The sequence below is a fragment of the Calonectris borealis genome, chromosome 18 (assembly GCF_964195595.1).
Source record: "Calonectris borealis chromosome 18, bCalBor7.hap1.2, whole genome shotgun sequence".
NCBI classification, from domain to species: Eukaryota; Metazoa; Chordata; class Aves; order Procellariiformes; family Procellariidae; genus Calonectris; species Calonectris borealis.
The window spans coordinates 7,001,212-7,018,260 of NC_134329.1; the positions used below are offsets into that span (position 1 = coordinate 7,001,212).

Here is a 17,049-nt window from a genome sequence, read left to right on the forward strand (position 1 = left end):
TGACTCGAGCTGGAAGCTTTAAGGTTAATAATGTATATTCTCTTGGTTATAGTATCTCTCTTCCCAGGCTGAGGCTAAGACATGCTTAAAAATTAAAAGTGCAGATATCCTATAAAGGAGGAACAGATGCTAAGACTACACATTAATCTTTAATGTGATTCCAACTCACACACTAAATTTTACTAACTTCCCTGCATTGCTGCAAACCTCTGCGATCTCTTTACCCACTGTGCAATGTGCCATTCACTGTGATCGGGCACAGGTGTGGATACAGACTTACCCTAAGAAGGACTCAAAACAGCGTTAGAATGAATGAGTACTCAACTCTCACATTCACATATTGTATTCTCCCTTTTTCTTCTACAGGGTCCTGACGTGTTGTAACCAGATCTAAGGAGAGGCAGTCCTACCTCTGCTGGCATCCTCGCTGCGCCGTCCTCACACTCAGTCCCACACGCATTAGCTGATGAAAAATTAGACCTCGACATTCAAGCGATTTCTACAGCTGTTTAAATAAAGACAGAGAGAACATTTATTAAATTCTTTCAGGTTTATCTAGCCATCCATTCCCCATTACATATCGTGTGGTGCTTCTGAAGTGCACGTGCATATTTATGCAGGTGTCTACGAACCACAACAAGGCAGCAGAGTGCATAGCTATGCAGAACGAAGAGCGATGGGTACTTACATCAGAAAACTGAGCAGCAGCGAAGGTTCGGGCTAACAGTCCCATAGACTAACTTCTGTAGTTTCTGTGTACACTTGCATCGTAGGAAATGCTGATAAACCCTGCAAAACCACACAGTTTAGAACTTTAGGCACCTTCCAGGAAAGGGAGAGGAAAATAAAAAAAAAATGTAATATGACACAGTCTAATACATAGATGAAAAGCATACGAATGTGTATTATTGACTTCAGTGCAGAAATGCTGAGGTCATTATTTTATGTAGGGCGAGACATGAAAGTCGAGTTGAGTGTATCACCGAGTGTTACAAGAGATGAAAAACCAAAGCATGCTCATGCCCAGTCAAACTCTTGGAAGTAAGCGCTATATTGACCCCTCGCAATCACTTATTTTGCCGACAGAAGCTTTTGTGCCCGTTCTCATCCCAAAGCCACTGTCTTTTTACACAGACAAGGCAGTACGTTTTCAGTAAACTGGGCTGTTTGATGCACTGTGGTGCTGTTACCTTGACCACCAACAAAAGCACTGTTACTCTTTCAGACAGTTACAACTTTGAAGTTGCCACCAGATAAAATATCTTTTCATGCCATCCATTCTCAGCAGGGAATGCTGAGGAATTGTTTCACACAGAGTAGGAAAAAACAGACATGGAATTAAAAGACAGAAGGAAATTATATTCTTTGCTGACAAATGCAAAATGACAATTAATTTTGTAGTTGGAGTCAAGGTGCTATGATGGGCAGATATGAATGGGGCTCTTCAAACAGTCTTTGCAACTCAGGCTTGAGCATTTAACCCAGAATCCTGCTTTACTTCAGCGTCCACGCTGGCAAAAACAGAGATGAGAATACTGCATTGCATTCCCATCGCACAACAGAGCAGTAAGTTCATTTCTACAGACAGTTCATGGAGATGTCTCACCCAGGAAATCATTTTAATGTGTCCTGTTCTTCCCCGGACATACTGCAAGCACAGCACTTGGGTACCTGGCCTAATTACAGAAGGAATATTTCAGCAGTTGGAAGTGGCTTCATGCTGCAGTACCTTTGTGTACAGAGATCACCTTTAGCGATTATATATTTCAGGAGTTCAGATTCCTGTCTTCCTGTGACATGATGAATGACTTTTAAGTAACATAATATCTGGTTTCCTCCTCTTTCACACACCCATTTCATTGCCAGTTGTCTTCAGTGACCAGATCCGAAAGGATTGTTTGCAGTCAAAAGGGAAAGAGAAATTCTTTACCGCATGCCCAGCCTACTCTTGTTCATATTTAATTGAATTCTTGCTTGTGTTAAAATGGTTATCAATTATTCACCCCCGAGCTCATTAATTCCAAACATCCCAAGTAATAAATAGGACTGCTCTACTGCTCCGGTAAAAATTCCAAAATACTTTTGTTTTCCTTTTTAATCTGTTGTCCATGTAACTGCAAGCTAGCCAGTGAATTATATGGGGCTTTCCTGTATATATTATTTAAAGAAGGAAGCAAGCTAGCAGACAAGGTACAATAGCGGCGCTGTGTCAGAAGGTAGCACCGGGCAGATTCATCAGCTTAGGACCAGAGCCTCTCCCATCACTGCTGCGGCTGGTGAGCTAAACAGCACCGAGAAGAAAGTCCTCTCCTTTCAAACCAGCAGCTCAGACCTCTCTTTCAGCCTCAGTTTTAACATTTGAAAAGAGTATTTTTTGACTAGCTAAATTAAATCCTCGACATCCTTTCTTTATAACTCACATTCTTTCTCAAGCCAGTTGAGAGGAAACAAACAAAGCAGACAAAAAAACCCAGAGGGAACAGGAGATAATTTGATCCTGGTACAATACAGCAAAACCGCAACCTGCTCTCCGTGAGGCTCTCCAAACCACGCTGCACTTCAGTAATAGTACAGTCACACAAGACCAAATATTTCAAGATGCAAAGACTCTTCTTCTGTCACTTTAAGATTAGAATACATTATTTTCACATTGCATCTAAGGCCCAGGCTGCAATCTCAGCACTGCTGAGCAGGAGATGTGCCATCTATACACATGACTACTTGACAGAGCCAGGGCAGTCCCTCTGAAAGTCAGCACGCCTTAAGCTTTAAAATCCTGCTGAAAAGAGGCTGTTACAGACAGAAGCCTTTTTTTCTTACAATTCTTTAATATCAGTCCAGCATGGCTATGACAATCCATGAACCTTATGTAGCAACAAGGTGGTACTGAGCAAGCCATGGAACCATGAACGTATCCCATTAAAAAGTTCATCTTCACAACGCAAATGAGAAATCATGCAAATGTGATCCAGCCTATTGAACAATTCACTGAATGCCTTAGTTTTCCTACCTGTAAAATGGGACTTATTTTACATTTGAATTTTTACTGGCATCACTCAGAATGGTATCTGGAACAGGAAAATCCACCTTCCCAGGGCCTGGGTCTCATGGTCTTCTCACGGGTTTGGCATTCCAGAAAAAAAACAGAAAAAATCATGTCTGACGAAATGTTGTCTATACCTTTTTCATTGTGCCGTGCAATACAACAAACCCTTGCTCTTCTCACTTACTTCTTTTAGAATGAACATATCCTTGTGTTTGAAATTGGGAGGAATTTCTTAGAACAAGGATTTAAAGTTTCAGCTCAAACTGGAAAGCATTCAGACAAAAATTTACCGACCAAGCAATGTTGTGACTTGACTGGAGTACTGGAACATACAGAAGTTAATTAGTACAACAAATATCGAAGTAATATTTTTGTTAACTTTGTTCTTCTGCTAACAATAGAGGGGGTGACATGTGAGGCATTTTAGCTCTGTAGCTGAAAGGGGTCATTATGCTCCCAGAGAAGGTGTCTTTCGTCCCTGGAAGCTTTCTGCCGGCTCCACGCATGTCAGCTCGGGAGCCAGCGGCTCCAGTGTGAACTGCTGTGCGCAGGCTCTCCCGCCTGGCATCCGCAGAAGGGCTCAGCATGCAAGACATAGTCTCATGATGACAGAAATAAAACCAGGTGGCTTAAACAGACCAGCAAGATTTGATTTTCAAATATGTTCCGATAATAACTGGGAATGATAAATCCATTTATTATAATTTAATAAATGAATCTCTAATTTACCCATATAGGGAGCTTATGTCGGCACAGAAAGAGGACTGATACAGTAGGTCAGGATTTGTGACACCTGGATGCAGCTCTCTGCTTGGCCACAAGCCTCTGGTGTGAATTTACCCAGAAATGCTTACTGCACACAGGATAATCCTGTACAAAGCAAACGTGTATAAAAGACCTAGAAACTAGCCTGCTTTCCAGTATCCAAGCCACTTAAGTCTACCTCATCTCAATCTTTCCATAGCATTGTACTCTATCACATAAATACACCCTCAAAGCTTCAGTTCCACATCTGGAAAATATGACTAACAACACCTCCTCTCCCTTGCACAGTTGCAATTCAGACATGAATTGTTTTGCAGTGCCCAAATGCTAATGTACAAGAAAGCCATTAAAAATCCCAAACATAGATACATGGTTTCTAGGGGCATGGAAAGCTGTAATAAATCTATTTCAATCTCACTTCTCATGCAGGTCACTAAATCTGTGCCTATAATATTAGGAGTGTGCTGGCTAACTGGCCACAAGCTATACAAAAGCCTTTTCTCTCCAAGTTCAATCAAAAGGACAACAGCATATGACAGACCCCTTGTATCTTTTGGTATTTTAGCCTGTCACAGCAGGGACCTCCTGCAGTGCTAGGAAAAGAGGGTTTTTCTGCTGGCCAAGCTAAAGCTAACAAAAATACCTAATGAGTAGAAGAGCTGAGAAGCTCATGCATTTAGCTATGTCTAAAGTAGCATATGCATACTGAATGTGGGCATGAAAAATTAATTCCAGAGATGCTATCGGATATACTTTCAAGTGACTGGTTGGACTAAAAAAATACTATTTTCGATAACTATTTTTACTTCAATTAAAAATATTTGGGGGAGAAATTATACCACCCCACACACCCTATTTTCTCTCTAGAACAGGGGTAAAGAAATTCTGCCCTACAGCCTGAACACTGCCAGTGACGCATGTCCTGCAAGCTTCTGGTCTGACTCTTCACCTCCTCTCTCTAGCACCGGTTTCTCTCCCTGCTAACCTCCATCCCTCTCACCCATACCACAGTTTCCCACTGTCTGAGCTACTCCCCCTCCAGCTTCCCATCACTGACCCCACTGAATTCGGCGGGGGGAAGATGGGGCGGTTTGAGGAGCTCTGTGCAATGTGGCTACACCTCTGGAGAAGGACACACTGAGCTAGAGAAGCCCTGCCCTGTCCTGGGAGAGGAGGAGCTGAACATGCTGGAAATGCATAGGAGGGTGATGGCCATTAGGACACACCGTACGCTGGGGTTTGGGAATGCAGTCTGGAGCAGAGGAGCATTCCCTGGAGAGCTGCAGATGGGAGAATTGTGCGACAGTATGTCACACCAGTATTACCTGAGATTCCTATTAGCCTTTCAGCATGGAAAGTATTCCCTACTGTTGCTCTAAAGTGCATCCCTGCAAATTAATAAATTGAAAAACAAAATTAAAATGTCAAATGGTATCTACCAGCTGAAAGTGATAGTCACTCCCCATGGGAAGAACGAAGGTAGAGCAGACCTTTCATCTGTGATGGCACCTTTGTTCAAAAAAAGCAATGCAGGGAGAAAAAGCTAGAGATTCAGTCCAGTATAATAGACAACAAAGCACTCATCCGGATGTTACTCTATGCTGCAGGTGTAACATGCTTCAGAAGAAACTTTAGAGGCAGCCAGGAGAAGTAAGGCATAACTGACATTTGGTCTGGAAAGGATGCCTATACACAGGCCAAGGAAAGCAGTTAGAAAGGTAGAGTGACTATATAAACATTGGGTAATCCTTGTAGTTTTTCTCCAGGACAATCCTAGCCTATAGGCTTGACGACATATAATTTCCATGATTAAGTATCTGTTAATTAAGCACACAATATATAATTACTACATGCAAGCTGTTTGAGCTCTTAAGAAGGCTAGAGTTCCTGCCGTTCCAAAAAGAAGGATACTTGTCTTGGATTTCTAAACTTACACATTTTGTGAAAAAAATGTCCAGTTTGATTAAGTGTGTCACATCTCATTAGAGAAGTGGTGTAGTTTATTTATTTGTCCTTCAAGCAAAGCTGAAGAGGGAACTACAGCAAATGCAAATACATTAAAGGAAATGCCCTTTGAAAGAAGTATTTGTTAACCTCATCTGAAACTTGCACCTGAAAATCCAGTATTTAATCAAAGTCTTCTGTATTTAGGAAACTTGGTTCCATGTTCTTTAATCCAAAGAGGAGTATCATTGATGGATTACCTGCTTCAGTAACTCTGGCAAAGCTAAAGATTCAATAAAAACTGACTTTGCCTTGCAGCCCACTGCTGACTCACTACACGCTGCAAAGAAAGAGGAGAATGATTTTACAAACTCTTGTATGGCTGAAGACTACTAGAGTAAGGATGGTGAGACTGGCTCCTTCATCAGCATGGATTGGTATGTTCCTTCCCAATGAAAATTCAGTACATGATCATTTATAATATTTAGAGCAACATGCACCTGTGTAACAAGATGGTTCAATTCCTTCTTTATTCAGGGGTGTCTTTACGGAACAGCACCACCTGATAGTGACAAAAATGTTCGCTTCATGACAAAAAAGGCCAGATGCTCTGTTATGAAGCAGTAAAAATGCCCTTGTTGAGGTATACAAAGGCATTCATTTTTAAATTCTAAATAAAACTTCCACTCAGGAGTTTTGGGAAAACTTTCAGGAGTTTCTTATATTTGCATGACCAGTGACTGCAAATCTGTTTAAAACTATCTTAACCCTTGCGTATGAATCTATCACAGACAGTCTGAGCTTATTAGAGAATAAAGAGTTGTTCATTACCACCTTATGCCTACATTATGATTTTCAGTATAAAAATTTATGTGGTGAAAAAGTTCAACAGGTGCATGATCAGGTCAGATTCTAATTAATGTATGTGTCATCACGTAATAGGCAAGTTTTAAATAATGCAGAGCTCAAAGCAGCAAAACTATGTAAAAGCAAAGCCTGGAAACAAAAACTGTTGTTTCATTAAACTTAAAATACAATTTGACTCTGTCATACCAATGTATATGAGCTATCTGCATTAAATTGTGTTTAATTTAACTCTAGAACTATAGGGCCCAATTAAAAATAATGAGGCCTGTCTCCAACTGTCAGGCTCAATTAGAGATAATGGGAACTGATAGCTCCTGGAATAGATTCATTTTTGTCTGATAGACGAACTAGGGCAGGGGTCTTGGCAGGGGTCATTGGAATAGACCCGGCAACAAAACATGGGTCATTCAAGCTTAAGGAGTCTTAAGGAACCTAGTTATTAAATAAGGAAGTAGGAAGTAAATCAAATCCAAAAGCACATGAATAACCCCAACAGATTCTTTTTTCTGTTACATACCTGTATACTGCAATTCATCTAACCATTAAACTGCCCATTCTAAACCAACAAAATATATAATGCATAAAGGTAAAACCTATTTGACAAGACAAAAGAAAAACTAGACAAGTGCGTGCCCAACGTCATATTCCAGTGCCAATTTGCAGTTTAGCAGGATTAATATTTTTCTTAGGTAATGCTCCAAAGATTGTAGCAAAATCGCTGAGCTTTTATTTTACATAAGTGTCATAAAAATAAATCCGGGAAAGAGAATTTGAATGTATTAAGAAACCTAGCTGTCTTGATGGACGTTACATATGATAAACAGATTACTTCCTATTCAGCCTCAGCAATAAAAATAGGAAAAATGTCAGCTTTTGATAAGTACTTTCAAAGATGTAATCGAACAGTCAGACAAATTCAGAAACGCGCCAGAGAGAAATGAAACCATTTGTCCTTGAAGAAACGTGAATGGGCAACACGGCGCCTGACAACTTTTAGGCACTAGACAGTAGCTGTCATTTCAGATGAGCAATTAATCTTGAACTGAGAGGGAGATGTGGAGCCCTGTTGACTGTTTATTCGGCTAGAATGACAGTCAGCGTCTGTTAGCACCACTTGGACCCTGCCTGGAATTGGTAACCTCTCCCGGGCAAAGCTTGCCTGTGCATCTATTGTCAACAGCAATGACTCTGAAGTTCGTGTTGGGCAATCCTGACGCGCCGTGCCTTGGCTCGCCTTTTGTTTCTCTGTGAAGACACTTTTTTAATCTAATGATATCTTTCTCAATGTCTAACGATGCTCGTGCAACATGCCGCCAATGGCATTTTATACTTTGCTCCCCTCCCCCCTTACACGTACAGGCCTGCAAAGTCATGCTTTGCATTTTAAATCTGTTCTCTGTGACTTCTGAGGAAAGAAAGAACAGTTGAGCATTTGAGCTTCTCCCCAGCATGACTTATTCTGAAAGAATGTGCAAATTTAGAATTTGACCCACTATTTTTCTTCATACTTCCCTTCTTGTACACAAAGAACCTCACGAGGGGGCCCTCTATGGCCATATTAGAACAATGCAAATACGTCATTTCTAAAATACAACGTAGGGTTATCGGCAATACAAAGGAGCAATGTTATTCCCTTCCTCCAGTGTCTTCTCTTGTTTGAAAGCACCGAGAGGCAGTCACCCCAGGCGCTGGGTGACAACCTACTTGACTTGACCCCTACATCTGTTCACTACTCAATGGCTATACTCAGATGGGAATTAACATAGGCAAGAAGATCTTTGGAGCCTCAGCCACGACTATCTCTGCATCTGTGTAAGACTCAGAAGAACAGGGCATAGATTTCAATTACAACCCTTAGAAATGATAGTTTTAAAAAGCTAATGTAAAAACGTATATATTTCCTCTAGTCTGAAGTATATGAAGTATATAGTCAGCTCCTGTCATGCAGCACTTGGGAAAACAGAGGTTTTGGAGAATTCTGTTACTTGTAGCAGGTGTTACCTGCACTCAGTACAAAAACTGCTCTTAGGATGCACAGCTGTGTGTCTCTCGTGGGAATTCAGGTGTATGCGTACAAGTACAAGGATATGTGTAGATATCCATATTTACATGAAGTGTTGACTGTGGAAGATAATTAATAACTTACAGAGGGATCTCTGTGGCCTTGTACTCATACACCTGTATATACATACATATACATACCCTGTATATATATACACACACATATATAGAATCATAGAATCATACAATCATAGAATCATTAAGGTTGGAAAAGACCTCTAAGATCATCAAGCCCAACCATCAACCCAACACCACCATGCCCACTAAACCATGTCCCTAAGCACCACATCTACATGTCTTTTAAATACTTCCAGGGATGGTGACTCAACCACTTCCCTGGGCAGCCTGTTCCAATGCTTGACCAAAATAGGTGTATTTTAACCCCCCAAAAGCATTATTGAATATATTAATTTTTGCACCCTTCAGCTGGAAGAATCAAATGTTTTGCTAACTTCATTCTCACTTGAGCCCTGACTTTGGTCAATGCCAAGAGGTATATTCTGCGAAATTTTCATATCCCTCTGTCTGGATCTCATCCTGTGAGTCTCATAGGCATGTAGCACCTTTGAAAGACAAATATCAGCATGATGAAAAATTCTAACAATGAAATTCACTTCCTCATGTCAGAAATCTAAAGTGGGTTAGCATATTGAAGTATGAAGATTTAAAATGTGGATTAACTAAATTCACTACTTTGAAGGGAGTTCAAGGCACTCATAACAAAAAGATGCTGCATTTCCTAGACAATCGATCTGGAAGAGGTTGCTTACAGTTCCTTTTCTTCAACTTTTCACAGTCAGAGCCTGTTTTTCTGAACTGTGATCATCAGGATTTGTGAAACTGGGCCAAGTTGAATTCATATAATTACATCTTTTTTTGTAAGGAAATTTAAATTGTTTTCCATCATTGCGATAGCAAATGATGATGATATTTTTGCATTTCTACAACCTCTCCCATCAAAGTATCTGAAAGTTTTATAAAAACTAGTGAATGAAGCCCTAGCATAGTAATAGAAAGGGGCATTACCTGTTTTACAGAAGAATTAACCAAGGCACAGACAACCCTATTATCTGTTATCAACCTTGGCACTATCTGTTTAGCACCTAATAATTAGTCATTTCAGTGGTTAATTCCAAATAACAAATTTTTGAGGACTTGAAGTTTATATTTTCAACACCATGCAGTAAATTTGGTTGTTTCCAGTTTTGTTGTTTCTAATCTGTATGTCTAGCTCAATTCGGGGCTTGGTATTCAGCAGTTCTTGCAACATGCTGAAAAAATGAGTTACCATCTTACTTAGCAAAGACATCCAGTATTAGTAAATACTTCAGAAAATGTGGAAATCCATACCATGCAAGACCATACACATGGTCTATAATAGTGCTAGGAAAAGAGATACCATTTCTCAACTACCAGTTTAGACCCATGACTGGTATTCCGTACACTTAGCTACGTTACTTGCAATCATTTAAATAAGAATTTTACTTTTGTTTCCAGCTATATTTCTGCTCTTTATTCAGCTCGTTTCCTTTCCCACTAACCAGCTTCCCCCAGCTCTCCAGAGTTCCCCCTGCAGCAGCTTCCCGCAGGAGGTGTGCAGTGCAGTAGCCTCGAGCCAGCAACAGGGGATGTTGCGGGATCGGAGCAGGCAGCGCAGGCAGGCCGAGGAGAGTCCGCTCCCCTGAGCTGCTGCACCCCGGAGACCAGCGCATGACCGTAGTCCCAATTCTTCAGAATTGCTTTTTCCATACAGAAGATAAAAACCAGGAGAAAGAACGAATTATCCGATTCCCTCAGCTGCTCAAAAATGACCCTCTGCCATACGTGTTTGGAGGGAATAAAAAGAACCTTTGGCATCGGTTCTCAATATTCAAAGGAAACAATGAAAAAATGAAAATGATGATGAGAAAAGGCATTTGGACTAGATTTCTTTTTTTAAATCACAACTTGAAAGGAAGGTAATGAAACCCTAATATTACACACTGAAAGACATTCGTAAACATTGTAAAGTTTCATAGTTTTTAGGAAACACTAAAATGTAAATATTTTTCAGTTTAAAGAAGTCATTTTTTTGCTACATTCCTAAGTTAATGGGTAAAATATGACAATATATATTTTAATCAGAGCCCTGTGTAATAAACTGAACTACTTCAGACAATAGTGCACACTATGATAAATAAAATCTTAACCAAAGATATGGATGTGCATTCACAACAATGCTTAAGCAAACCCTCCTGATTATTTCATATATTAAAATTTTAAGTTTAGAGCATCACATAGGATCAACTGAAGTGTTTTAAACTGTACTACAGACAGTTACAATCATGAAGCAATAACCCTGACAACACTTGTGAAAGTGCTAAGGGTGTGACAAAATGACAAAAGCCAGGAAAATCAGATTTAATGTAGGAATGTTCACATGACATTGAATTACTTTCATTTCACTCGATGGCACAGTGCCATAAGTTAGAATTGCCTGGTATTTTAAATTAGTTACTTAGCTTCACAGAAGGATACATGGCATTCCAAGTCATGCATAGGAAAGCGCTGAAATAATCCACGCAACTGGCAAGCCCTAAAGACGAGAACGAATACATCAAACTTCCATTTGCCAAGTTGGCCAGACATAACACTCTGATACTTAGTAAAAGAAAAAAAAAATTTCACTTCTCCACACAGCTTGCAAAGTGGTGCTACAATCCTGTCTTTATATAGCACTGAAGTAAAAGCAAAGCCAAATGCCAACTGCTAGATTTCAATTTCCATGTATCAAATCCTGCACAGAAGATAATTTTATTTATGGCTAGTTCTGCCTCCCTCATGAAACCAGAGATTCTTTTGACCTCAATGGCCAGGAGTAGACCCTTGGTTTCTTTTCAATTTCACAATAAAATCAGCTCACTGTAGCTTGACGGTGTAATCTTTCTTAAAGGGCTCAGAATGGGTACGCCTGCCTTTCTTCAGCAGGTGCATCTCCTGAATTGATTTCTACTGCTCCACAGAATGCCCTTAATTTGGAATAAAAAGTGAGATGTTGCTATCACTTAAATCTGAAGACTGTCACCACTAGAATAATCAGACGTTTATCTTACACTGCCATTTGAAGAGAATTCGAAATACAAAGAAACTCAGCAGGCAGTCGATGAATTCCCCCTGGCCCCATCTTAAAAGAAAGAACCTTATGGAAGGAAGAGAAAGAGACACATAATTCATCTTGAAGATACCGGAGATTTTCTTTTTTCCTGTTGAGTGGTTCTAGTTTTGAACAGGCTATACTGGAGCGCATCGTAGCACTGGGGCGCTTCCCATCATTCAGTTGGTCACCTACGTACTGTAGCAGAAAGTGCCAAACAATTGGTTTATTCTCTTGTGATAGTAACCCAGGAAACAAATCTATGATGACACTGTTACATGCATTCGTGAACTTAGTGGCCTTGTAGGTCACTGGACAAATCTCTCTAAACTGAACTGTTGACAGTTCTTTGCAGGGTTCCCCACAGGAAACTGAAGGTTAATTGACCATTCTTTCAAACCATGAAATGCTTTTGAAAATGTTAGTTTTAAGTCTCGTAGCCTAAAATCTGATGAAACAGCGTGTCTGTACTGTGGTGTCTTCTAATTACTGAAATTTTGGTCAGGGAAGGTGCAGAAATGGTTTAATTAGATTTCTGTGTCATGTAAACATGAAACAACACTCATCTAAATTGTGATATTGTTTAGAACAGAGATGCTGAGGTAGCAGGATACCTGCTAGAGAAGCTGTTCATAATAGAACTGACTACTTCTTGATTATGTTAATTTGATGATGGCCTTATTAAGAGAAGGGATCTTAAATTTTCAGTCTTAGATCCTTAGAGAAATACCTACATGCTTATCTTCACTCATGTGGATAGTCTCACTGACTTCAAAGGAATTATCACAGTGTTGGTTCCTGCAGGATACTTCCACCTGTAAAGTTATAGTTATGCAAATACTTGCATACTCAGAACGAGGAATCCCAGAAAACACCCAGTTTTTCTGGCAGGAAAGCAGATTTGCTTTTATGAGGTATGATACATGAGTAAAACTAGTTACAAATTCACCTAAGATTTACAGAAGCTAGGAAGAAAATGGAAATCAATTGTTCTGTCACAGATTATGAAAGACCTTTTTCATACTGTGTTTGGGCTTTACACATTTAGAGTATTACCCTGACATCCTATGGGTGTTATTTTTTATTTGAGATAAAATGTGTCAGTGTACATGCTGAAAATATTGCAGAAATAGAAACCAAGAAAAAACTGTGTATTTGTTACTAACATTTTTCTCCAGAAACCTTAAAGAATACTTTACTTGAGTATTTCTAGTCATGGTTAATAAACTTAAGGCGATTAAGAAGATTTGAGTTCTGCAAAATTTTAAATTCCAAACTAGACTTTGGCCTTTCTCTAGCTGTTGTCTTGTCACTGATTTTCTATGTAAGAAATATCAGTTTAAATGTGGCCAGATTGTGATCTTCAGATGATGCCTGTCTCTCTGTGCGGCTCAGCAAGTAACATACTGGGCAAACTTAATTCCAGTCTGTCAAGGCTAGACATTACAGCAGCTTTGCTGGGAAGCAAGGTGGACCAGACTGGGCTCTCTCCGACGCTAATCAGTTATGCTCCAGGTGTCCATCACTGTGTGAAGCCACTGATTTAGTCTTTCAGGGGCTGAAGATTCAGCTGTGCCTCCAACTGAGGCAACGAATAGCCCCTCAGACACGAATTTCCCAAAGTACTTATGTAGTCAACATTCATTGCTTCTATGACAAAAAGTTGTACATTTACCCAAAGCTGAAAGCAGCTGTAAAATTTTCCTTTTTTCTGCTTGCCTAACTTTTCATCTACAAAGAGGAAAAACTTTATGTAAGAATAGGTATAGATAAAAGCATTCATTGTCATTATCTGCACAACACAATCCATGGAGATTTGCTGAAATCAGGAATATTATTTTAGGAAAAGCTCATTACTATGGTGGAGAAATAGGTGAGGCCTACACATGATTCTCTGCAGTGTTCTTCAGCTGTAAATAAACTGCAGTCTACAAAAGACCAATAAAGAGATCAAAACTGACAATTTTGTCTGCAGCGTGCTCTGTTGCTGAAGTAGTCTCTTTCAACGACAAACTAGATTGTAAATTATATCCATCAGCCAGTAGCATATTGATTTCCTTCTATATTTGAAAAAAAGATAATTTTAAGAGTATGCATTTTATCCCCAAAATGCAAAATAAAAGCATTAATGCTATGCTTACATAGTACAAGGATTTGTTCTAACTTAACTGTCTAAATTTAGGACATTAAAAATTCAGGGTGACAATAAGTTTTTATTCCAACCTTTTACACCTATATGTTTTAAGAAGGGGATATTACCTTCTGCACATGCCCATACTAATTGTCATACATGGCACAGTATCTATAGACAACAGAATGGATTAAGGAAGCAATTTTAGCTTCAGTCCCAATTTTTCTCGTTTCTACAATCTTGTATTAGGCACTGTACTTCTGAAAGTAACTATTTTGCTGGAGGCTAAGTAAAAATACACTAAAACTACATTTCTCAGAGATCACTTTCTCATTAATGAAATTTTGAGGGTTAAAATCTGCTAACAGCCTGTGATAAGAGCAATTAAGTTGGACATTTGAAGTGGTGGAAAACATGCCAGCCATCCAGAATTCTGTTGTCACAACACTTGCTTCATAATATTGTATATAATAACCATTGCAGTGCACAATTACAGTATCTATAAACTATGTTTTGCCCCAAAATAGACACGTATTAAGGCAAAATATTATTGTAGTCCACTCACAAAGATAAAATTGTGCTATGCTTAGGTTTAAGTGGTTAAATTATAAACAGATTGTCAGGCTTTGTATGTCCTAGTGGGTCTGGTTTTATGGTTCTGCCAGCTCTTAAAGCACATATAATAATGGCTCTGTATTATTTCTGTTACAGGAGCATTTAGAAGCCCCAGGCCATTTTTCCAGGCACTCTGCAAATGTACAGTAGTGAGATGGTTCAGCCTCAGAGGAAATTATATATCAAATGCATAGTTTTAGAGAAATTCTAAGACACATATAAGTACAATGAGAACAGCTGAGGTAAACGGAGCAGCTATCACCAACTGATTTTTTTGTAAACTTCAGAATTATTCAGTAACACTGCATTCTAAAAACTACATCTTAACCCAAAGAAAAATTAAGTTGGGATACCAGCAAAGAAGCTTCTCCTTCTGATAACACACCTTACCCTAACGGACCCGGACACACTATGACGGATTACACAGTATGATGGATTTTGTTCCTAAGTATTAACAATTCCACATTAAAATCAGTGACCAGGTCAGATGGCAATTTTAACTTCATGGCTATACAAGGCAGCAATATCATCTTCATGAGGATGAAGATTAATTTCTTACAGGCCAGACTACAAGCACTTCACAGAGAGCAAGACAACTTTCTCCCTGCTGAATAGAGAACAGCAGGCATTAGTTTTAGTAACAAGGACAGTGATAGTTAGAAGCTGCCAAACTACTGCTAAAGGAATCACCATTTGTTTGTTGCCTAAAGATGCAATAAAACAAAACAACAAAAAAGAATAAGAAAAGTAGTAATTGCCTTAGAAAGTAATACTGGGACCCTAAAGGGAGTAAAAAGCAGGCTTCCCTTTGTTTGTGATACATATTATGAAACTGTTCAACAGCAAAGGCATTTTAAAATGTAGCTTTTTCTGAACAAGCCAGGCACTAGGACCTCCAGTGTATTTTCCTTACCTTAGCCGTGAGGAAGGCCTTTTTGTCCGTTACATCCATGCATGTAATCAGTGATTGTGCCTTTTGTAAAACTCAGATTCACCATCTGTATGCTCCCAAGTGGCTAGACGAGTGCTAAAACCCCATCCCTATGGGATTAATCTGCAATTTCACACTAAATGATTTTTAAGTATAATTTGTTACGATACAGTATTCTAAAATAAAAAAACGGTCAGTGCTTTTGCATTGTAATAAAAGGAGGAAGCTTGTAAAGTTTCCTGTATTTAAAACGGGTTGTACAGAATCCACTTTCACATTAGTTTCATTCAGATGTGAATGCACGTGTCTCGGGAAAAGAACCTTTGGGTAATTGAAATAGCTTTTTATTTCTGAGGGAAAGAATACAAACACAAACTTAGAATCTGTGCACTGGTAGGGGGATGAAGTATAACGTACTTCCCATCTTGTTCAAGGACTGAGAATTTGCATGATGAAGTTGCAGTTTAAAATGTAAATGGAATATTTCACTTTTGTACTGAGGGGAATGGAGGGATGAATTGTAAAGGCACTGAGTAAATAAAGGAGGAGCTAAAGAATCCACTCTTTCACATAAAACAAAGCTGGCTTGAAGTGTGCAAGGAAATTATTCCTTTTAAAGAAGCACTAACCACTTTTAGAAGCACCCCATTTCGCTAAATAGAGGCCACTGATCTTAATTCACACCATTATTTTATCCACACATTTTAGATACTCAGCTGAAGAAGGATGAAAACTAAAATCAGAAAACATGCCAAGCGAGGAGTAAGAAGATCGAGGGTCAGGACACACTAATGTCCTTTTACAAAAAAGATGATAAGTAAACATGAAGCTGATTTTCAGCCATGCTGGCTTCAACATAGAAACTATGAGACCCAGTCCAAATTGGTCTGAGGTGAGGGAAATATTTTGATTTTACAGCCTGACTAGATGGAACACAGAGATCATCAAGTCTTCACAGAGTTCTCATAAATCTCTGGTTTTGAGGGTTTCTCAACGCTCCCTTTTTTTTTTACTTGTCTCCTAAAGCACACTTGAGAGTGGGGAAAATAAAACAAAGTTGTTTTATGACGACCTCAGCTGGTAGCAACATGAATTCAGTTCAACATCCAAAGGAAGCTACTACAGTTTAAATGACAGTCTATAGAAATTTGAGCTAATTTTAGGAGAAATTCACACACAAGGAAGCCAATGCCTTTACAAAGCAAATCCCTCTTTTGCCTCTGTTGCTTTATTGCATTATTTATTTGCTACAAACTAGTTACTCCAAAGAAAGGAAGAATTTAATTGCTGAACATTACGTTATTTTAAAGGCTACATGTGATTTTACATGCTGCCAAAATAAATTAGATAGAAATTGGATGAATAGAAATACCTAATACACATTTCTTTGCTAATATTCACTGTAAAAATAACTTCAGTTGTGTCAGGTGAACTTGCCCTATTCCTTAACTTAGACAACACTATAAATTAAAACAACAATTGTCCATATTTTGTATTCTCTCATTTTAAATCACATAAAGGAACCCAGCTAATGTATGTAAGAAAGCAATACACAC

At 39.0% G+C, this 17,049-nt stretch overlaps 1 protein-coding gene across 1 annotated transcript in view; it reads right to left on the bottom strand.

Annotated features, from left to right (window-relative positions):
- The window catches only part of MYO1H (myosin IH), a 39,249-nt gene extending 38,268 nt beyond the window's left edge, over nucleotides 1–981 (bottom strand). The window contains exons 1-2 of the mRNA XM_075167545.1: nucleotides 689–981; nucleotides 411–505 (exon numbers count right to left, since the gene is read on the bottom strand). Coding sequence (XP_075023646.1) covers nucleotides 411–488 — 78 coding nt within the window. The 5' untranslated portion in view covers nucleotides 489–505; nucleotides 689–981. The remainder of the gene's footprint in view (nucleotides 1–410; nucleotides 506–688) is intronic.
- Between the last annotated feature and the right edge of the window lie 16,068 nt (nucleotides 982–17,049).